General features: G+C 37.2%; 1 protein-coding gene across 1 annotated transcript; it reads right to left on the bottom strand.

Annotated features, from left to right (window-relative positions):
- Positions 1-792: 792 nt before the first annotated feature.
- On the bottom strand, positions 793-24,498 carry atp13a1 (ATPase 13A1). Its single transcript, XM_067421691.1, has 25 exons — positions 24,029-24,498; positions 23,760-23,849; positions 22,183-22,446; positions 21,801-21,956; positions 21,416-21,485; positions 16,994-17,100; positions 16,780-16,909; positions 15,320-15,375; positions 15,086-15,212; positions 14,085-14,222; positions 13,869-13,989; positions 12,824-12,981; positions 11,846-12,021; positions 9,785-9,895; positions 9,571-9,696; positions 8,780-8,888; positions 8,505-8,698; positions 8,292-8,388; positions 7,747-7,931; positions 7,507-7,621; positions 5,929-6,125; positions 5,703-5,845; positions 5,027-5,138; positions 4,192-4,335; positions 793-1,316 (listed from the first exon to the last, which is right to left on the bottom strand). Exons 1-25 carry the CDS (start codon positions 24,347-24,349, stop codon positions 1,206-1,208), a joined length of 3,558 nt encoding a protein of 1,185 aa, XP_067277792.1. The 5' UTR covers positions 24,350-24,498; the 3' UTR covers positions 793-1,205.

The following is a 24,498-nucleotide window of genomic DNA, read 5'->3' on the forward strand; positions in this document are numbered from 1 at the left end:
TGGAGGCTTCACCTCACTTGCGGGACTTAAAGGATCTGCTGCTAACACCTTGGTGCCAGATACCACAGCACATCTTCAGGGGTCTAGATCTGTGTGTGTGTGTATATATTTATATATAGCCAGGACTCCCTAGTGAACCAAAGTAAACATCCAAACAGGCCACACGATGATTAAAATTAAAAAGAAAGAAACTATATTTATATTTTTCTCCCATTTTTTTCCTGTTTCACAGTTTTTCCTATATGGATATAATATATAGATATACATTTTTTAAACAGCTTTGTCATCTCACTTAAATCAAAAGTTTAAGAAGCACTGATTTTAAACTATTTTGGCATGAATATTTTTATTTATTTTAAAAATGTTATAATTTTCTTTCTAATATTTATTTTGTGATTATTTTTGAGTTATTGCATAGAAAATTCATTTAACATAAAACTGTGATCTTTAAACTTGCCAATCAAAATGTTCTCAAATAAAGGCCCTGCTTTCACCAACCATTATTTGAAAAACATGTTCAAAAAATCCAAGCCCTTCTTTCACGTGTTGAAAAAAAAAAAAAAAAAAAACATTGTACCATGTTATACATTCATATTTCATAATTAGCATTCCTACATGTGCTTTAAAGCTACAAGTGAACATTCTGATAACATACTTTTCAATTTTCCCTAAAAATATGAATTTTCATATATATTGCTGTTAAACTAAAGCAGTACAAAATCTGCTTGTTTTCTCATTCAAATTTGCGCAGTCTCAACGAGAAAGAGTCATGCAAATAAATAACACAACAAGAGGTTTTTTTGGTCATTTATAAGTCTTTCTGAGGTTTGTCTTTTTACAAAATGATGAAAATAAAACAAAAAAAGAAACACTTCTTAAGAATGCCCCGTCCTTGCCACACGCTTCAACCGCACTGAAACACTCTCACCCTCAACACAATACTGTAGTTTTTCTTGGCCTTTAGAGCAGAGGGGGTGGTTAAAGATGTCAGTAGAAAGAAAATGAAGCTAAAGTATTAAGACAGAGCAAAGACAGAGACAGGGAGGAGAAGGAAACACTGGGGTGTGTACAGTATTGAGTTTCACGCCCATCCTCTCTCATCTTGCAGAGTTTGCTGCCAGTCGAGTACCGCGTTCCTGTAAAGCCCGTTCACAGTCTGGTCACAAGGGGCAGCAGCTGCTTTGGTGACTGTTGGCAATAACAGTTCATTTAGGCAACCTCAGGGTTCCTTTGCCCAGCAGAAACTGCAAAACTCTGTCCACCAGCAGGGCAGCGACAAAATCCACAACTAGGACCTGTGCTATTATTAACTTGAACTGCAAAGAGAAAAAGAATATAAAAAAATTATTGTAAATATATTTGTATATTTACACATTTGTATTTCACCGATGAGGTTGAATACCAATTTGCATCCCATATACAGTGTTTCTGCAGGTTTGATAAAAGGTAAATAAAGGCAAGACTTTTAAAATACCCTTTTCCCCTCTTGAAGACCAAATTAAGAAAATGTAAGGAATAAAGTGAAGCCAACACAACATGTCAATACATCTCTAAATGTAAATATCTAGGGAGAAACACAATGAGTTGTATTAATGACACTTTTTAAATATGAATGAAATGTAATTGTGATCTTTTCTAAGTTGTTTTGCACAAAAAAGAAGAGAGAAATAGGTGAAAGGGTTACTTCACCGCTTTTTCATATTAAACTATGTTATTCTCTTAACTTAAACGAGTTGACACACACCCCTCTCGTCTCAGTGTGTGCACTTAATCTCTCTGACGCGTGGTAACATTCTGATAGCATTTAGCTTAGCCCACTAAGCCCAGTTCATTCACTATGGTACCAAACAGAGATCAAGTTAGAAGTACCAAACACTTCCACGTTTCCCCTATTTAAATACAATTACACCAATAGTTGAACGATCAAGTATGGTGACACAAAATAAAACGTGGCGCGTTTCTAATCGGATTAAAAAGGAGAACTATAATGTATGGCGGAATAGCACTTCTGAGAGAACTTCAGCTCGGCGCAGTAAAAAGTCCCGGCCGAAACATCTTTCCTCACACCTCCCCCTCACTCTCTCATTTCTGTCAATAGGGAGATGTGAGGAAAGATGTTTCGGCCGGGACTTTTTACTGCGCCGAGCGGAAGTACTCTCAGAAGTGCTATTCCGCCATACATTATAGTTCTCCTTTTTAATCCGATTAGAAACGCGCCACGTTTTATTTTGTGTCACCATACTTGATCGTTCAACTACTCGTGTAACTGTATTTAAATAGGGAAAACGTGGAGGTGTTTGGTGGCTTCTAACTTGATCTCTGTTTGGTACCATAGTGAATGAACTGGGCTTAGTGGGCTAAGCTAAATGCTATCAGATCGTTACTGCGCGTCAGAGAGATTAAGTGCACGCACTGAGATGAGAGAGGTATGTATCAACTCGTTTAAGTTAAGGGAATAACATAGTTTAATATGAAAAGGCAGTGAAGTATCCCTTTAAGGTTTGAATAGCTCTGTTCCCAAACACATAGAAGTAACTTTAACTAAACCTTCTGATCACACTGCAGTGCTGTTCTTTCTAAATATATATATTTTTTAAACTGAGGAAGATATAATTTATTAAATTTTTTTGCAGTGCATGCAACAATTTAATGCCCATTTCGCTCATCTATGGAGCGGAAGGCTTGTGGTACCATCACAGAAAGGCGTGAAATCCCTCTCCAGAACTTTTCCATTCACCGTTTCGGTTGGTGGAACGATCTTCTGACCTCCATCGGCATGGCAGAATCACTCACTTCATTCAAAAGACGGTAAAAACGTATCTCTTCCATGAGCACTTCATCTCATCATAAAAATAAATAAATCTAATTCTTCCATTTCCCCCCATTCGAGCTTATGCTACTCTGAGGAATATCCAAATCTTTGTATTTAAGGCCCTTTTTGCGTTTCTTCGCTTCTTCACGATAGATCGCTTCCTACTACTCAGTTTTAAGTCGCTTTGGATAAAAGCGTCTGCTAAATGTAATGCCATAAATGTATGAATTTAAGACTTTATGCTCTGATTTAAGACATCTTTTTAAACCTTAATTTGTGGAAGGGTGAATTAAGACCTTTTCAACACCCTTTTAAGACCATTTCAATACCTGCAGAAACCCTGTATATCACATAACATGCATTAGTATTTCTCAAATCATGTTGAAAAGTCAAGTCAAAGGTACCCAAGGTTGGAAAAATATTTATTGTGAGATTTTAAATTATACATTAATTAGGCCTGTAGCGGTTATTGATTAATTATCTGATTATGGTTATTCGATTTTTTGAGATTACACAATAATTGTGAACGGTACAATCACTCACTCTATGTATTATAATGTACACGTTATAATGTACAAGTCTCTTGTACAATTATAATGTACAAGAGAAAGTCAAAGGGCTTCCTTCAAACGAAAAGAAGATTTATGGATTTTGCTTTTTTAGTACTATTATATAAATGTATAAAATGATATAAAATTTAATAGCAATAAATTAAACCATATAAGCCTATTTCGTTATGATTTCTATTATTATATTAAATAAAGTTGCAGGTAAATAAAAAAAGTAGTGTATTCGTTTACATCAAGAGACTTGAGACTCAAGTATGTACCAAGCATGATAACTGTAAAGATGACTTTAATGTTTACTATATTCTCACGACAACGATAACTCACGACAATGTTCTGTTTATTATAAGCACACACCGAGTTGTCGTCTACTGTTTTAAATGCTGGAGCTCTTTAAAGCAGGAAAGATTCTGATTGGCTGTCAATGTTTTTAACATTCTGAAAGCGATTATTTTTGTTCTTATCGTTCTTGTGCTGTTATCATAGTTGTGGTGTGAACTCTGCTATTCTTTTATATTTAGAATTATTTTTAAATGATATCTGTAAGGACTTTTAGGCTCACACTGTAAGTTTATGTAAAAAAACAGAATCAAATTGTTAAACCGCAATTATTTGTAAGATAATTAATCGTCAACACACAATTCATGATAAGGAACGTAAACGTTCGTGCACAAATTTTGGATCGATGATTGAATTAAACAGTAACCCAGAGACAATTTTGTCACACTACTGATGTACTGACATACTGCTTAAAATACAAACCTTTCCATTTCAAATACATTTTGTGATTAGCGTGTTGTACTGAATTCATACCTCAGTTGGAATATCCACTAAGGCAAACTGCTCATTGAATTCAGGTGAAGATCCCGTCAGCAGCCCTACTATGGCGAGCCCTGATATAGCGATGCTCCACAGCAAGGGCCGGTTCTCAGTCAGAGACTCCATGAACGGATGACCCTGAACAAGACAAATTTGTTAAAAGTTAAAAATAGAAATTTTTAACAGAGTAGTTCACCCAAAAATGAAAATGTGTTATTCAATGAAAATCTTCCACTCATCTGCTGTTGTTATTGTTAAACTAAATTCTATTAAAATAATTTTCATTCATTGAAACAAAGATAAAGTACAATAAAATTTAATATTTTTTAAACGACGTTTGCCATGATTTGGTGTTATGTGCAATGCATTGTTTGGTAACACTTAATTTGACACTGTCCTTTTTACACATTTTACATGTAGGTACTATAGTAATAACTAAATGATGCATAATTACATGCAGCTAACCCTAAACCAAAACCTGTTAAGTTAAGTAACCTAACCCTATAGTAATTAAATGTAGTTAATTAATATTACTTAGTACTTAAAGCCACAATATGTAATTATTCAAAACAAAGGCGTCGCTTGATGCTTTTATTATGACGAGCGATTGATAGGCGATGCACAGACATGGTCCGTGTCCTGGTTAAAATGACTTATTTCTTTGGATTTAAACACTCTTGGAAACATTTGGGATAATGTAAGTACACAAAAGTCAACAAAATATATAACATTGTTCTAGTAGGTTTTACTGTGCCTTTAAATGTACAGTTAGAGTGAATTATATTCAATACATGCATTAAATATAATTTCACATAACCATTAAAAGTACCTTATAATTAATGGCAAATGTGGCCATTTGCATGGCCATGGACATGATGTATACAGTACTGTTAATGAGACTGGGCTCAAACTCTTTGTACAGGTCCACAAACCGCTCTGTCCTGCAAGAGAAAAAAAAGAGAATAAGAGAGGTTAAACATGATGCCAGATTGCAAATATTATGAAAATCAAACACAAATGAAAAGAATGAGGTCACACGTAAAGAATAAGTGGTGATAGCGATATGACTAATAGCAAAAAACAACACTAAAGACATTTATAATTGCAAAACAACATTCTATTCATTAAAAAATTCTGAAAAAGGTCATGTTTCCACAAAACAATCAGCACTGTTTTCAACATTGATAATAATCAGAAATGTTTTTTAAGTATCAAATTGATTTCTGAAGGATTATGTGACTAAAGACTGGCGTTATGATGCTGAAAATACAGCTTTGCATCACAGTGATAAATTACCTTTAACATTTTTTTCGTTATTTTTAATTGTTATATTTTTTCACAATATTACTATATTTTAGGCTAAATGCATTAGCTTTGGTGCAGAGTCAGTGTCATGGTGCAACTTTTTTCAAAAACATAATACACCTTTAAATAAACAGTGTAACTGATATTTCTAAGATTTTCAGTTACAAACTAATTGGCAAAAGTAAGTATCCCATTTATACCTGGGTGGGCTTCTGCTCTGTGCCCCTCTGTACAGGTACACCAGACTGCAGAAGTGAACTGCAAACTGCAGTAGCACTGTGAGGACAGTGTACAGGTTGAAGATGTTAGGTAAAGGCCGCTCTTTGGACAGGGTCTTCAAAGGCTGAGACGAACAGATATCATACACAGTCAGGGAAATGCAGTTCATTATATGACAAGCAGCTTTACAAAACACTAGCATCTCACCTTCGACCTTGAGATGAAAAGAAAGCAGCCGGCCAGCAGCAGGCCCTGAAGGGTCGCCTGGAAGTCACTGAATTTGACCCCCTCCAGGTAGAGCACAGACTGACTGTAGGCCAGAACCAGAGCGTTCAGAGCCAGAATCTTAAACATCTGCAGGGTGGTCACCAGAGTGCAGCGGCCCTGTTTAATCACGTGACAGACTGAAAACAGATGGGACAAGGTTAGGCAAATCGCATGGAGGACTAATAATCTGGATACATTTTTAAAAAGTGTTTGCGTTTTAATACGCTCTCGTCCACAGCACTAGCGTTTTCCAAAAGTTGTTCTTCCACACTTAAATAATTTTACTGTGCACAAGATATAATAAAAGTTAACTGAAAAAAAAATCTCACACTATACTTCTAGCACATTCATTTAATTAGTAAAATATCCCCAACACTTACTAGTATGTCTCAACCTTCGGAAAGCAAGTAAAACTCAAAAAAGCCAATGCAAAATATTTTTTATACAGTGTAGGTTGCACTCAAGTGTCTTAATCCCCCCATCTTTTGCCACAGGACAGCAATTGCGACTAAATACTGTCATCTTTGCAGGAATATAATATGAAGATTGTAGAAAGTAGCATTTATCTTTAGTAACATTGTGCAAGTGAATAGCACATAGCAGCTTTAAGTGTGTATGGCCATAGATATCTAAATGTACGATGCATCACATGACCAGCGTTGGGGGCAACACAATTCATGTAATGCGCATTATGCATGTAATCAGATTACTTTAATGTAATTTAATTTAAGTAAAGTAATACATTACTTCATAAATTTACACATGAATTTATGGGGTAAATATTAACAAAAAGTAATGCACGCTACTTTTCAGTTCAATTCACCCTTCGCAAAGACCCGCCCCCAATGACAGGTGTGTTGTTTCTCACGCTTTGTAAATAAGGATATAAATACCAAATATGATAAACCATGTAAATTACTGGGGTATAAATTAGTGTACCAGTAAACTAGACTTGTATGACAAGTCAGACATGAAGTTTGTGTAGAGCATTGTCTGAACTGACAGATGAGGATTTCGGGCAGGTTTCTGGAACGGATTAAACTGTACATCGCCAAGCCTTTCTGGATACCTGCTGTCAACGTTGCAAGTATACGAGCATATTTGTACAATTTTTCACGTTAAAAACGATGTCAGTCTACTAAGGGTGGTGATCTGTTTGTCGGACAAATGGCGGATAGCAATATCGGCGTTGTGATTCGTCAGAGCGCCTGTCAATCAAACTCGCCGCGAAGGGTGAATTAATTTGCAAGTACCGCAACATTACTTTTCATAAACAGTACATAGGTAATGTAATCAGTAACTTAATTTACATAATTAGTTACTTCAACAATAATGTAAAGCATTACTTTCCATTAAATGTAACCAAGTAAATTATTTGTTACTTTTTTAGGGAGTAAAACAGTGTGGACAGAATGCCAAAACAAATCAGAGGAAAAACATGCGTTTTCAAATGTATCTGGATTAATGTAGACAGCCCAAAATGAGAGAGTGAACTGATCGAAAACATGTTCAACTTACTGCACTGTATAGAGGAGAGTTTAGAGGTGAACGGAGCAGCAATGGAGGCGTCGCCCAGTTTAACCACCTGAATCTGATCTTCTTCTAACTCTCGCAGTACCTGACTGATTCTCTCCTATGACACAAGGCATTTATGCAACATTGGTTTACGTATATAGAGGAAATAGTTTATGTTTAATAAATGTTGAAGTTCAAAACATGATCATAGAGGGGGGCTGTTAAAAAACAAAAACAAAAAACCTTTTGTGCAGCTAGCTGCTCCTCTCTCTGGGCCATCATTCTCTGTCTGGCTGCACGGGAGCTGAGTTTGACTCCTGAACTCGGGACTGGGGGTCCAGGTCTGGGCTCTCCAGAGAACTCTTTGTCTTTACTTCTCTTCTTTTTCTCAGGCATGCGCTCTGGGGCATTAGCTAACAAGGCCACACCTGGTAAACACAAAGGACACGCTACAATATGGGTACATCTACTGACTTAAGTATGTTCCAAATTCAGTACAGTACAACCTGTGACATGCAGTTAAATGAGTGAAGTTGATTTTTGTAGCCAAGAACCAATATAGGTGTTGAGTCACAAAAAGAAAAGAAAGAACCCACCTGCTTTTAAAACCTTCAGACTGCACACATTTTTTAACCGAGCGACAAGCTAAACTTACCATCTGTGACATGCTTGAACGAACCCAGATATAATTTTATCTATATTTGGTTAGATTTGTAAATTACACATGGAGGAATCCATTACATGCATGTTATAAATGTCTGATAACACAAGTATGTTTAATGACTCACCAATGTGGGCATGTTTGAGTGCACCAACATCATTCGTGCCGTCTCCACACATCAGTGTAACGAAACCCAGCCCTTTTAGACTAGTTATGACAAACTCCTGCACAGACAGGGAAACCAACACTGTTAACCATGTTGAACAGCTCAACAACATAGGGTTTAATGAATACGGAGTTTGAAAATTCAGTGTAGGTTTCTCAAACGTGGAAAACTGACCTTCTGTTTGGGGCTGACGCGAGCAAACACTCGCACGTGAGGAAGCAGGGCGTTGAGTAAACGGGGTTCATAGGTCAACCTGGTCAGCCCCTCTCCTGTCACACAGAGGTCGTATCGCATGACCAAATCAGAGACCGAGGAAGGAGGTAGAGGGAGGCACACGTTGCCATCTATGGACACCCACTGCCATTCAGCTGCAAAAAACAACAACATAGTGAACAGATGAAATGGATTCGAAGCATGTAACTCCAGTTACTCTCAGAGGCGTCACACACCTGGATTGGGGCCTGGCTGCAGTATGAGTGTGTGCTCTTTCTGGATGAAATGGAGCTCTCTGGCCACATGACACGCAGTTAGAGGGTTGTCACCTGTGATCATTACTACCTGTGGACCGAGAATGTGACAAATGGTAAATCTGCCTCAGGAAAACAAACAGGCAGCCAAAGGAAAAGGACTTTAAAAGGCAATTATTAGAAAACTATTTCTTTATGGACTAAATAAAAATGAAAACAAAAAGTTCTGAATATAAAAGAGAAGGAAGAAACTATACTGCCCTACAATACACACATTCAGATTGAGAGTAATATCCGGCCTTTGAAGTCAATATCAAGTCAAATATATAGCATTGGAAGCATGTTTGTTTGCCAATCATAATTATTTATATTTTTATACATATACATTTATTTAAAAATAAAAGGTATAAATATGAATATTTTACTTACAAAACTAAATCAATTCACTTCATAAAGCCTTTATTAACCCTCCAGAGATGGGGGCTTCAAATTTGGGGCAGCTATTCATTGCCATTATAAAGCTTGGAAGAGCCAAGGCATTTTTTAATGTAACTACGATTGTATTCATCTGAAAGAAGAATGTCAAATACACCTATGATGGCTTGAGTAAATGAGGAAATCATGGGCTAATTTTCATGTTGGGGTTGAACTACCCCTTTAAAAGAATGACTAGAAAAATCTTTAGTCGAAGGCAGCCCTATATATTTAAAAAACAAAGGATACTTGTCAACCATTAGCAAATACATTTTCACATATCGAGCTAACCCACTCACATGGTGTGAGGCCTCTTGTATCTCTCTGATCACTGCTTTGCTATCTGTCTTGAGTGGACAAGACACGACCATGAACCCTGCGAAGCGCAGGTCACACTCCAGCACCTCACGGCTCAGCTCTCTCACCTGCACACACAGAGTATGATCACAACAGCCTGTGAGAAACAACAGAGCATCTGGAAACCTGATGTTCAGATTTCATTCAGGGATCTACCTGCTGATGGCTCAGGTGGCCGATCTCTTTGTATCCCAGTGCGAGAACTCTTGCTCCCTCCCGTGACATCTCTCTGTGCACCTCGTCATAGCTGGCTGGACATTCACAGAACTGAACAAACAATGTCTTATTAAACAACATATGACCAAGTCAATCAGAACATACTTTTTTCATACAGAACAGGATTTTTGATCAATACGATTTCCTTTCAAGGTTGGGTTAAAGAAAGCATTTAGGGTGTGAAACCAAAGATCCACTTAAACACGGTCTAGTGAGCTGCAAACGATCGCTTGATGGTTTAACATTTGAAAAGGAAATAAATATAAATATTGGCATTGTAATTTTACAGATGTACTATAAAATTATTTAAATACTAATGTAAATACTAAACTAATTTGTTTTTATTTTACAGTAAACTAATATTAGAAATTATTTCTTATTTTGTTTTATTTAATAAAAATATTTAATATAATAATTATTTTATAGTCATAGTGAAAAGGTCAAAAACAGTGGGAATGTGTCCAATGCAAACTTAAAGGGAAAGAAAAAAAAAATTCCTTTTTTTACTTGTTTACATTATGATTACTGAAAACGTTGACACATTTTTCAGGTCTTCGCCTAAATTTTTCAGCCCTAAATGGATGATTTACATGCAAATTCAAGTAAAAAGTATTTTTTCATATTTTTATACACTTTGTGGATGCACTACTCTAAAAAAAGAAAGAAAAAAGACCCCAATCATTCTAGAATAATTAATTATGTCCAAATAGATTAATTCAACTCATGCAATTTTCTTATTGTAATATAGTATAATAAACTTAAATGTATTTTTTTTTTTCAATTTCATGCAGCCCCAAAAGCGATCATGCAATCCTGATGGTGTCATGACATTAACCGACATCATTTTACAGGGCTTTTTAGACTGACTAGTTATTCCAGCAACCCACTGCCTTTGATTTTGAGAATATTGTTTTCCACATACCCAGTGTAAAGGTTAACCCTACAAAGTGTGTGAGGGAATGATCAGTGCTTCTCGTGCGAAGCTAAATGGCGGCCCACCATAGTCTAATCTGTGCCACCAGTTTTATAATGGACTGAAACATTTTTAGAACGTAAAACATAAAAAGGTCTCTGTTTTACACCATTGCTTTGGCAAAGTATCTGTCAATTAAACTAAAACGGAGTGCAATATGGCTTCGTGCCCATATCAAATTGCAAAAGACTGCAATTTAATTAAAGCTACTGTGTAACTTTTTTAGTTTATTCTTAGCTAAAAACACTTAGTTCTTTCAAAAATATATGTGCTCATTAATGTATATTTACTTCTTTCAAGTAATATAGTATTCTCGTAAGTTTATAATATGCCATTGAAAATACATACGGGTGAGGGGTTTGAATGCAGGTCGCCATGTTGCCCCTCCATCTTGAAAGTACATTAGCCAAAGAGGGACATACCCATAAATTCAAGCCGTAGCGAATGTGAACAGGGGGATTGCTTGAGACTGCTATTTGAAAACCTGAAAGCCTTTTTGAAAGTCTGTTCCTACAATGTAAACTTTGCCTTACGCTAGTGATGTTGTTCAATATAAAGAATAACGATAGCACTGATAAAAGTTACTTTACTAAGATTAGCTTGCATTTATCTGGGAACCTGATAGCTGATGTTAGCAATGAAAGGGTAAAAAAAAATAATGAAAATGTAAAACTGATTCATTTTACATAGATGTCAACCTACAAGTTAAGACAAATTAATAATTAGGAAAAACTCATGGACAAGGCCGAACTGGAAGCCATGCTAATCTTGGACTTAATCAGCCACCGTAGGAGTTAAAACAAAATCGGAATTGAGAGGAACAGAAACTAATATTCACTGGATGGTCATATACCTTTTCACCGCTAGATGGGGGGAAATATCACACAGTGTAGCTTTAAATAAGTATATAGTTTGTTTGCACAGCTCATTTTAAAGCTAAGGGTGCACTCTGTTCATGTGGTCAGATGTGCATTATAAACCACAGAGAACTAACAAACATATACCTAAAGAGCAAAAGAGATGCTCACCATGTCCTTCAGGGTCTCAGGTGCACCTTTAACAGTTGAGATATAGCAGAGCTCAGTGGAACCCATTCGCTCATATGACGCCAGCACTGACATCCTCTTCAGCGCACTGGCGAAATGAAACCTCTGATGGATCTTCAACCCTGGAGTCTTTATGCTGCGAGGAAACACCTTCTCATCTAAACAGGGACAGAAAGCATGCAATACATACTAGGTTAACCAAACATGCTGCCAATTGGGGCTATGCAATATTGAAGAAAAATTTGATATGCAGCACTTTGTTAAATAATGCGATATTTGATATGCAATACGATTAGCGTGTCAAATCTATTTAAATTATATATAAAAAAATATTTTAAAAAGCGGAGAAATGATACCATTTGAGTTTCACATTCTTTCTGGGAAAAGAGCATCGCTACAACTTCTGAAAGTGACTAGCAGTGTTTTAGCAAAAAATTCTGTTAAAAAAAGTGTGTGTATTTGGTAGTTCGAGTGTGTAACAAAACACAAAACAGAACTGAAGGGATCACATGCTTTCAGAGAGCCACTTCTGCGCACGTTTAGGTGTGTGTCAGAGAGCAGACAGAACGAAACTGCAAGCAGTTGTTTTTCAGAAGTTATTACATATAATAACTCTTTTTAACGTCAAACAAATCACATAAGTAATAATAGTTGTGCACCCATTCTATTCTCTGCTATATGCCGACCTAAAACTTACACTTTTCCCAATGTTGAAGTAGCCTATTAAAATAATTCAGATATTGCATGCCGTTGCCATATGCATTTCGTGGCAGCCCTACTGTCAATAATTCAAAATGACCAATTTTTTTTTTGCAATTTTGCCAGATAAAAATGAATGGTTTTCAATATTTTGCAGACAAATAAAAAGAACATGGTGGAAAATTGATAAAATTACACATAAATGATCATTTATAATCCAGTCGCTGAGCTCGAATGAACAGATCTGTGTTTAAATTGGACCTTTAGTGAGTGTCCAGTCCGCTGCGGTCAGCATGGCCTTCTCCAGCGGATCACCCACCAGCTGTCCATCATCTAGCGTGACTAACGAATGACACGTAGCCACCACCCGATGAGTGTCCACTGGAATCTCTGAAACGGGCATCACTTGTTTCCCATCTCTAAGGAAAGGAGGAACAGAAACAGACAATGGAATCTTTTCACATTTCAGGGGTTCTCAGAAGTGGAAATCGTCATAGGCATCATCATACACTGCAGCTAGTCAATTCACCTTTTAGTGCTTAATTCAGTTATGAATAGCGTTGTCAAAAGTACCGACCGCGATACCAAATCAGTACTGAAATTTAATGTGTTGCTTTGAGCACTGTTGAGCTGTAATCGTAAACACCTCTGACTGGCCATTGTGTTCACACGCTCATCGGATGTGCCTGTGATTAGCTATAATGATCAACACACAGGAGTGTTTGAAAAGCACACAGAAGTGTTTGAAAAGGTTTTAAAAGCACAAGCAGGCGTCGACCAGCGGACCAATAGGGCGATAGACACCTACATTCAAACACTTTGTTTTTATCTGTGTAAGCACTCTGTGAAAAGCGACATTGATGTATTTTTACAACATGTTTGTGAAGCGCTGGTCATTGTAGCCAATCACAGACATATTTCATGAGTGTGTGAGCACAACGGCCAGTCAGAGGTGTTTACGATTCCGCTCAACAGTGCTCAAAGTCACATTTTTAAAATTTCAGTAATGATTTGGTATCGCAGTCAGTACTTTTGACAACACTAGTTCTGAACAAAGAAAGATGTCAAATTTGCCATCAATCACTCAGTTGTTGTATTAGAAATACTCAGGCTGCAGTGTTAAAACATTTTCTGATGTAATGCCAAGGTAATTTAACACAAAGTATAGTTTACGTAAGTGTACATTAATCAAAAACTCTGCTAGATTTCAGATGTTAATAACTGAGGAAATGCATTATCACAGTCTGTCAAAAGGATCCATAATGAGGGAGAAACACTTTCAGGATGATTTTGCCTCACACTTTACCTGAGCCCTGCGACACCACGGACTACCAGGCTGTCACTTGTCAGGGTGCCAGTCTTGTCGAAACAGCAAATCTCCACTTTCCCAGCAAAGGGGATCCTGAAAGGTTCTGTGCAAAATACATCTGTAAGAGAAGAATATTAGAGGATACGTCTGAAAAGGGGGAGAACAGTGAGATTAAGTCTTGACCAACATGTTGACTCCAGTGTAGTCACTCACAGAGTTTGGCCAGCGCTATGAGAGATGTGTTAACAGCCAGTGAGAGCTCTATGGGTAATTCAGGAGGCACTACTGATGTGAGGATCAGAGTACACTCCAGAAACAGCTTATACTTGTTTCTGTTCGGGTCCTTCGTCCCTGAAAAGGCACAGAGAGTGAAGTATGAGACAGCGTATATATTATATCTAATGTTCCTCCAGAATCACAGAAAAAAAAAGTAAAAACTGATGTGATAGGAGTTATATTTATAATTTAAATTGTTCACAAGTGACAGTGAATGTTTTTTGTAATGTTATAAAATATTTATATTTAAATTACATGCTGTTTTTTTATTCAGCAAAAAAAATGAAAATGATTTCTGAAGGATCATGTGACCCTGAAGACTGGAGTAATGATGCTAAAAATACAGATTTGATCACAGGAACAAATTACATTTTAAAATATATAAACATTTTACAATATTACTGTTGTTACTGTAGATTTCATTAAATAAACGAAGCCTTGATGAACATGATACTTCTTTCAACAACAAATTTTAAAACATCTTACCAACCATAACATTTTCAATGGTAGTGAAGGTGCAAAAACTGAAATTTTTGAAATGAAGAAAATTCTTGGAATGCACAAATATCCCAGAAGGGTTTGTTTGTAAAGAGTAAAAAAAGACATTTAAATTAGCAGAAAATATAGATCAGCTGGGTCAAAACAACCATGACTCAGCACATAACACAACTGACCTGAACAGAGATTCCAGGATTTAACTTGTTTTTAAAAAGTTGAAATATTTTGAGTAATTGAGCAGTAATTAAAGGAGATGCATTCTCTGTGACATTTCAGAGATTTTAGTGTCTAACAGCATTAATTCTAAAAACAAGAAGAAAAAAAATGCAATAAATAATGACTAGTCAACCTCACTAATTAATCAGGTGAATTTTTAACAACTAGTCAACTATCCTGCCCAATCCCTGTGAAAGGAGATTTTACACATGAAGGTGACTCACCCTCGACCCAAACATACACAGCTGCAGCAATGGCAAAAACCAACAAGAAAAGGATGAAGATAAAGGTCTCCAAGTTGTTGGCCGTTACCCTCTTCACGCCAAACAGAATCGTTCTCAATAATTTGCCCTAAAAAACAACAACACATTTTCAGACAGTTTAAAGATACAAGATTAAAGGAGAGGTTTGAAGGGGTCACGTGCAACAAAACATGCAACTTGATCAAGGCACCTCACCTGAGAAGTGTAGAATCCAGTCCGCAAAACATAAGCAACACAGCCATTGTCTACAGCTGTGAAAAGACAGAAAAAGAGGGAGTGTAATTACATATATTAAAATTAAATTGCTGTTTGAAGACATAGAATTAGGGATGGACTGAAAAGTATTGGCCAGAAATTACATAACACCACTACATCTATTTCCATCAGTTTTCGGTCAAGATTTTAACAATGCAAGAATCTAGCACTCTGTAAAGTCTCCTCCAGTACATCCCAAAGACTTTTAATGAATTTAAAAGTTAATGAAATCAGAGGTATTGATTCATGTGTGAAAATGATTCTTCATGCATGATGAATCTTGACATTGTCATCCTGGAATATGTCCATGATGTGTCTTCCTACTAGGGGTTGCACCAACTGGTTGACTTTAATGCTCTGCCATGACGCTTTAAGCTAAACGTCGACTAGTCACTGGCCTATAGAGGGCGGAACAGAAGCCATTTCCTGACATGCAGGCTGTGTTTCAGAAAACTGAAAAGTCACAGTTTCACTATTAGTAGGCAGAAGCTGGCAGGTTGAATTAATACACACGCAATAACTCTTTCACTAATGCATTCATTTACATGTAATCTTTTTTGTGCTTCTTTATTGTGCTTCGAGCAGAAATCTGTGAGCAATATAACGACAACCTTACGGGCAGCACTGTGTCAAGAAAACCTGTCTTCACATCTCAGCTCAAGGTTCAGGGTTATTTGTTCAGTAAGGACATCATCAACGACTAGTCGACGTCAACTTTCATCACATAAATGTCGACTAAAAACCTGAAGTCATTCAACACCTTCTTCTTACATAGTTGTTTAAGAAATGAAAAGATACACACTCCATTAATCAGGGTTAGAAGAACTGTTGCTAAACATATAACATGCATCCCTGCAATAATGATCCAGTCATTGACATTAAGCATTTACCTATTTAGATCCAAAAATATCAACCAAATTTTTTTTTTTTTGCTAGGTAGTACAGATTTGTAGGATTATACATTATTTGAATAATTTGCCAAAAATAAACCTGATTCTCTTGCATATAATTGAAAAAAAAGATTAATATAACTAATATTTAATATGAATATATTTTCTGTCAATTTTAGTGTTACTTTCAATAAAATTGTGATTATTTTATTGGCTCATGTTTTTTAAATTCAATACCATTAAAATTGTTGAATTTAATTAAAGTCTAATACTAATATAAAAAAGCATTTAAGCATTCTCATTTAAAATAAGAAATAAATAATTATTTAAATTGCTGTGGACGGGGATACAACAACGCAGAGGTAACACAAAGAACATTGTTCATTTGCATATACTACCAACACAATGCAGAACAGGTTTTAAAATATTTAAAGTTACTCTTTAATTGGTCAGTTAAGCTAAAGCACATGTAAAAGTTCTTGTGGACCAATCACAGCTGTGAGTACTAACGTTTCAATCCAGCACTGGTTCGGAGAGGTGGGCTGTGCTGAACCACTTTGGTGCCACCTGAGATGACATGAAGTCTGGAGTCTGCCTGCAGGTTCAGGATCCTGTCAGGGTCCAGATCCTCCACCGGCTCCTACAGACAAAACACAGCCAATTACAGACAGCAGATTTTGCTGATGTTTTCTGCTGATTCTGTGCAGAGCGCGACCAGACGCACCTTCATCTGAGGTACAGACTCTCCTGTGAGCATAGCCTCGTCCACAATGCAGCGGCCTCTCAGTAGCAGCACGTCACAAGGAACCAGGTTATCCTGAGGAGACCGTCCTGTGACAACATGACAAAACGATGTTTATTAACATGCTACTGAATATTAGATTAGCATTAACATTTGAATGGATGTATAAAGTACAAGATACGAAAGTAACAGGTAGTTCAGAGTAACTACGGACATGACCACCAGAAGCCAAACACTTTTTATCTTAACTTTTAACAGCATTGACAATGATTAAAACATTTTTTTAATGGTTGTGTTCATCAAGGCTACATTTATTTAATCAAAAATACCATGTCATAATTTAAAATAACTTTTCTATTTGAGTATATAAAAATGTAATGTATTCAGTCAACAAAGTATAAACAATGTCAATAAGAGATTCATTGCACAGCATAGGCAGGTTCATTCCTATGCTCGCGCGCAGTCAGGCGAAAGTATAAACAAGCCTTCAGACATAAAAGAGACGCAAGGCTAATATTAGGTGCGTCTTAATCAGCTCCCTAGTTCAGTAGTCAGGGCACTGATCAGGACATACCGGTAAGTGAATGGACTGACTCCCTGATCAGTGCCCTGACTACTGACGGAGCAGATTGAGGCGCACGCATTGTGAAGATCGATATCTGTAGCCTGCCTGACACGGCATTTTCACAGACGTAGCATCTCTCATCATAGTAGCCTATTTAAAATGGCACATTCTCAATTTAATTTACAAAGCAATCCCTGTAAAGTTTTTAGGTTAACTATAGAAGAGACCAGGATTAGTGTGTCGTACTGGCATGACTCGCATCGGGGCGCGTGGCATCAGGATGGTTTCGCATTAAATTAACAGCATTTAGGAGATTATCCACTCATTTTCCCCCGGCCTTTATTTGTTTGTTCTGACCACGCCCCCGGCCACTATCAGAAGCCTGGTGTTTAATTGACTACAGGCTTTTATTTGACGAAATACGGTGTGTGTGTGTGTGTGTGTATATATATATATATATATATATATATATATATATATATATATATATATATATATATAAGGAAAATAAGCATTCGAAGACCCTGCTATTTTGCGAATTCTCCAACTTGGAAATCATGGAGGTGTCTGAAATTGTTATCGTAGGTGCATGTTCACTGTGAGAGATCTAAAAAATAAATAAAAAATCCAGAAATCACAATATAGTTTTTTTTTAAAACTATTATTACAGCTGAAAATAGGTATTTGAACACCTGTCTATCAGCTAGAATTCTGACCCTCACTGACCTGTTAAGCCTAGTTCACACTGCCCGATTTTTGCCCTGATTTTGAGTCGCCGACAGGTTTTGTGAAATCGCCGACAAATGCCCGAGATCACAGGCAAATCGGTGCTCGTGCACGCGAGTGACAATCACGCTGTATGAATGATCAAAGACGCGATCAGAGAGAATCGCCGACGAGTCGCCGACGCCGGTGAGATATTTGGCATGCTAAATATCTGGACCTGTCGGCGATTCAAACTCCTGCTGTGTGAACTGCGTTCTGACTGAAAATTACACCGACAGCCAATGAGAGAGTGAGATACAGGGCAGCAGGACGTTCAGAGAGGAGTTATAGAGCAGAATATCAGTATTTTAATAGATATATTTACAATTCTATCAAACAGAAACAAAGCCCAAACATTTGCACATCCAGCCACAGCAGCAGCACATTACAAAATTATTTATTTACCTCAAACTGTTTTTGCAGAACAAAATCCTGTCTCCCTCTGTCTCTCCAACAATTTCTTCCGCCATAATCTTTTTTCTTTTTCTCCACAAATCAGCACACATACAATTTGAAGCAAACTTTGTGCAGTTTATCATTTTTAATAACAATTCCAAGTCTCGCGGGAGAACTCCGGTCTGACGCACGTGTGATCTCGCGTTGTTTACTTGTCACATCGCACGTGTGTTTGGGAACCGTAGTTTGCGCACGGGAGAGAGAGAGAGTTGTCGGCGATTCTTCCTCTTGTTCAGTCATGCAGTGTGAACTCCTCTGTCGTCAAACCATCGTGCAGTGTGAACACAGCAGTGACTGAATGCTACCCCAGATAGTCATGCAGTGTGAATAGAGCAGTGACCCGACGAGTTTGAAAATCGTGCAGTCTGAACTAGGCTTTAGTCTGCCTTTAAAATGTCCACCTCACTCCATTTATTATCCTAAATTAGACGCACCTGTTTGAGGTTGTTAGATGCATAAAAGACACCTGTCCTCCCAAAACAATCAGTAAGAATCCAACTACTTACATGGCCAAGACCAAAGAGCTGTCCAAAGACACTAGAAACAAAATTGTACACCTCCACAAGCTGGAAAGGGCAACGGGGAAATTGCCAAGCAGCTTGGTGAAAAAGGTCCACTGTTGGAGCAATCATTAGAAAATGGAAGAAGCTAAACATGACTGTCAATCTTCCTTAGACTGGGGCTCCATGCAAGATCTCACCTCGTGGGGCCTCAATGATCCTAAGAATGGTGAGAAATCAGCCCACAACTACACGGAAGGAGCTGGTCAATGACCTGAAAAGAGCTGGGACCACCGTTTCCAAGGTTACTGTTGGTAATATTCTAAGACGTCATGGTTTGAAATCATGCATGGCACGGAAGGTTCCCCTGCTTAAACAAGCACATGTCCAGGCCCGTCGTAAGTTTGCCAATGAACATTTTGATGATCCTCAGGAGAAATTGGAGAAAGTAATGTAGTCAGATGAGACCAAAATAGAACTTTTTGGTTATAATTCCACTAAATATGTTTAGAGGAAGAAGAATGATGAGTACCATCCCAAGAACACAATCCCTACTGTGAAGCATGGGGGTGGTAACATCATGACAGGGCGACTGCACTGTATTAAGGAGAGGATGAGCGGGGCCATGTATTGTGAGATTTTGGGGAACAACCTCCTTCCTTCAGTTAGAGCATTGAAGATGGGTCGAGGCTGGTTCTTCCAACATGACAATGACCCAAAGCACACAGCCAGGATAACCAGGGAGTGGCTCTGTAAGAAACATATCAAGGTTCTGGCGGGGCCTAGCCAGTCTCAAGACCTAAACCCAATAGAGAATCTTTGGAGGGAGCTCAAACTCTGTGTTTCTCAGAGACAGGCCAGAAACCTGACTGATCTAGAGAAGATCTGTGTGGACGAGTGGGCCAAAATCCCTCCTGCAGTGTGTGCAAACCTATTGAAAAACTACAGGAAACGTTTGACCTCTGTAACTGCAAACAAATGCTACTGTATCAAATATTAACATTGATTTTCTCAGGTGTTCAAATACATATTTGAAGCTGTATCATACAAATTATTAGTTAAAAAAATCATATATTGTGATTTCTGGATATTTTTTTAAAGATTATTATGCTCACAGTGGACATGCACCTACGATGACAATTTCAGACCCCTCCATGATTTCTAAGTGGGAGAACTTGCAAAATAGTAGGGTGTTCAAATACTCATTTTCCTCACTGTATATTGTTTTTTTTATTCTGCTAACTGCGCATTGCACATAGCTACACTTTGACATCTGTATTTAAATGTGTGATTCAGTCTGACTGACAGCGAGTGATTAACTATAGCAATGGATGGAACAAAAAAAATCTGATATTGTATTTCAAATGATCTGTCCATTAAGTCTTGGTGTAAATGCTAAATAATAGACCTGCCACTTTTTCTATGTAATCATGTATTACTTTTTGTTCCATTTATTACAAACTTTTCAAATTAGGCATTTAAGTGACTTTTTACAAATAAATGTACAGATTTAATAGTTCTAAGCTCTTATTTATGCTCTGTCCTGACATTGATTGTTTTTTACTTAATGAATAAATAGTATAAGTGGATTTTACAACCAGTTTCTTTGCAATTATTTTGGATTTATTGTCAGGGACCCACTTTATATTAGGTGGCCTTAACTACTATGTACTAACATTTTAATTACTCATTTGATACAATGCACATTGTGTACATACATGTTTGTACATTGTAATTACATTTTAAAAATACCGGCATGCAATTACGTCTGTAATTAATTTCTGTAGTTACATTTGTAATTACACAGTTGGCACTTCCCTTACACTTAACCCTACCCTTAAACTGACTCACACCACCACACCTGGCCCTAACTCTACCCGTATCCCACCTCAATATCCGCAAAAGTGTTGTGCAATACATTTTGAACACAGTAAGTACATTGTACTTATTTTTTTTTGTAAGTACATAGTACTTAAGGCCACCTAATATAAAGTAGGGCCATTGTCAGTATTAGGCTCGCAGTTCATATTGGCTGAGTACTTTGTACTGTGTGTGGATGACCACAAAATACCATTTATGACCCAGGAAAAACCTTGAAACAGATTACATAAAACTCACCAACTGAGACAATGTCTCCAGGAACTAGTTCATCGCTGGATACAGGCCTCCATTTCCTGTTCCGATAGACCTGTTACAAATGCAAAGTACTCAAATTATCCTTAGAGCGACCCATTCTTTCACAAATGTTTGTAGACGCGTCTGCAGGCCTAAATGCTTGATCTTATACACCTGGGGCCATGGAAGTGATTGAAACACCTAAATTCAATGATTTGGAGGGGTGTCCCAATACTTTTGGGAATATAGTGCATGATACTATATTGGGGATGATATCACAAATGGAATCTTGCATTGACCAATCAGAAGGCAGAACCAGCACTGTGCTTTATAAAGAACATTTTGATAAGAGTTAGTGGACAAACATGGGCCGTAATCCATCAGTTACCTGGATCATGTAAGGTTTGTTTCCCATCCTCCGGATTTCTGACATGTTCCTCATCTGCTGCTGCACCAGAGATGCTTCAAATGCCACAAGCATGAAGAGCGTAAAGACACTGTAGTACCAGTACTCATCCAAACACCACAGACCCACACAAAACACCTGCAGGGGAACAAAAGCATGCAGGTTAATCCATGCAGGGTAGTGCTTCTCAATCCTGGAGACAGGATGTATAATTTTCATAAATTTTCAGTGTTAAAAAGCCTTCAGGACCAGAATTGAGAAGCACGGGCATAAGTTGATGCATTTACAGTATACTCATTCATTTATAACGCACAGGCCATCAATCCATCAGGTAAAATCAAAACCACAGGCCCCGCAAACGCACCTGGAAGACAAAGAAGGGTGCTGTGGCTCTCTCCTTGAAGAGCTCCAGGAAGTCCGGCACCACCATCTCTGCACGGTTGGTGCTGTAGTTCTTCTCTGCAGCCCGTAGCTGAGCCTCTTCCTGATAACCTCTCCAGTTCTGGAAATGACTCATGGGAAAGTTGATCGGAAATGCCACCTGCAGAAAGCGTTTCTTCTCCTTGCTGTCGTAAACATAACGGATCTTCTGGAACTCAAAGGACAGGTTTTCCTCTCCATCCTCATCCTGCACAAAAAATATATACTTCAAGCATTTTTATTATCTAACCTACATTTAGGTTTCCACATCTTTTAACCAATGAATTAACAAAACTTTTTCCAGTTGTACAGAGATTTAGGTTTATAAATTGTTTATACAGGAATTTAAGTGGGCCGGAATGGCCCGGAACTGCATTCCAGCACCTCAGATAAATTAATCTATTTATTTATTAATTAATATAAATGATAGCACGATGTAGGCTTTTGTAAAAAAAGATTTTTTGCATGCACCGTCATATATACACACACACACACATAGACACACACATATACACTGCCATTCAAACGTTTTTGATCGGTAAGACTCGGTAGGATAATGTTTTTAGAAGAAGTATCTTACGGTCACCAAGGCTGCATTTATTTTATTTTTTTAAAAACAGTACCGGTAATATTATGAAATAGTATTAAAATGTAAAATAACTTTTCTATTTTAATATAATTTAAAATATTATTTATTTCTGTGATGTAAAGCTGAATTTTCAGCATCATTACTCAGGTATTCAGTGTCACATGAGCCTTCAGAAATCATTCTGATATAATGATTTGATGCTAATGATTTAAGATTATTGTCAATGTTGACTTTTTCAGGATCTTATATATAATATATATAAGAGCCTATATATATATATATATATATATATATATATATATATATATATATATGTATATATTTATTTATTTATATATTAATATATTAATAATTTAGTAAATTATTTAATTGTGATTGTGTAACAACTATATTATAACATTAGAGATACTGCAAATCATCATATCAAATATCAAAAATAATTATATCTGAATATCAACATATCTAATTATTGCTATTGTTTTACCATCTGGTGGTTTTTGGACATTTTAGAGCAAAGATTTTGGGTTTATACATTTTTTAATTAATTTAAATGGTACAAAACACACACACACAAAATCATGGATGTGATTGCAAAAGGCTAAATGGTCTTTTTTTTATTTTAAAAAAGGCACATGATTTTCGTGGTCAAAAATACAGAGCAACTTTTGGGGTTCAATCAAAAAAAATCAGCCATGATGAACTATTCTTTAATAATGTCAAAATATATAACCAAATGCAAAACCTAATAAAATTAAGAATTTATATCAGAGTTATCTTAAAAGCAACTAGAGAACACAAAGTATTTATAACTTAAACTTTATTAATAGAAAGTAATATAAAATATTACAAAACACACTACATTAATTTTATTAAAATGGTTACACTTATTTTATTTGATTGTTTTCTTAAACACCAGGAAAAAAAGATCTCACCTTATCCCTCAGAATAGGCACTAATTCAGCTGAACCATTGTTGGGTGTTGGTATAACTTTTGCAAAGGTGGCTTTGGCTGGATCAGACTCCTGTTTAAAATATAATTGCATAACAGTCAGTGTATTATTATGAGATGTCCCAAACATATGTTTGGATTTTTGACTTACTTATTCAAGTAAAACCAAGCCAAAAAACATTACCAAAACGTGTTAGTATTTAACACTAATGTTTAGATTGTACATATATGTTTTTATGTGTTATTTATCACCTTTGAGCAGGTGAGCCAGCAGTGCGCGTGCACGGACCAGTAGCCAGAAAGCACTGTCAGGACGTGCGCGATCCCGAGAGCGGCGAGCGCCAGCAGGCCGGCTTCAACATACTCGGCAGCCCCGTAAACTCCAAACCACGTATATAAGCAAAGTGGGTAGAGGAGGAGAAACGGGAACACCGTACCGTGCAAAACGCGTGGCCTGCGGCTGTGGAGAGACACTGATCTCACCAGCTCATCGCTCGGCGCCCGCGTCTGCGTCCCCCCCGGCCCACCAACGCCGTCTGAGGCCATATGTCCCTCTTTTTTAGCTTCATCCATTCTAGAGTGTGCCTTCCTCCGTCGACCCTCCTACTCTCCACCTCCTCCTTGCAGGCGCTGATGTTAAAAAGGCAGCTTCGCACCGGCCTGTTGTCTGGCCACTCTACAGATTTCTGAAAAATTTCAGACACATACGACAGTTTCCGCAT

Source organism: Pseudorasbora parva, chromosome 2, assembly GCF_024679245.1.
Source record: "Pseudorasbora parva isolate DD20220531a chromosome 2, ASM2467924v1, whole genome shotgun sequence".
Classification (NCBI taxonomy): Eukaryota; Metazoa; Chordata; class Actinopteri; order Cypriniformes; family Gobionidae; genus Pseudorasbora; species Pseudorasbora parva.

Excerpts from the sequence above, each read along its gene's own strand:
- atp13a1 (XM_067421691.1), bottom strand. The coding sequence starts at position 24,349 with ATGGATGAAGCTAAAAAAGAGGGACATATGGCCTCAGACGGCGTTGGT. Across the intron at positions 4,336-5,026 it reads CATTTGCCATTAATTATAAG|GGTCATCCGTTCATGGAGTC; the intron begins GTACTTTTAATG and ends TGTCTTGTTCAG. Across the intron at positions 1,317-4,191 it reads TAGTGGATATTCCAACTGAG|TTCAAGTTAATAATAGCACA; the intron begins GTATGAATTCAG and ends TTCTCTTTGCAG.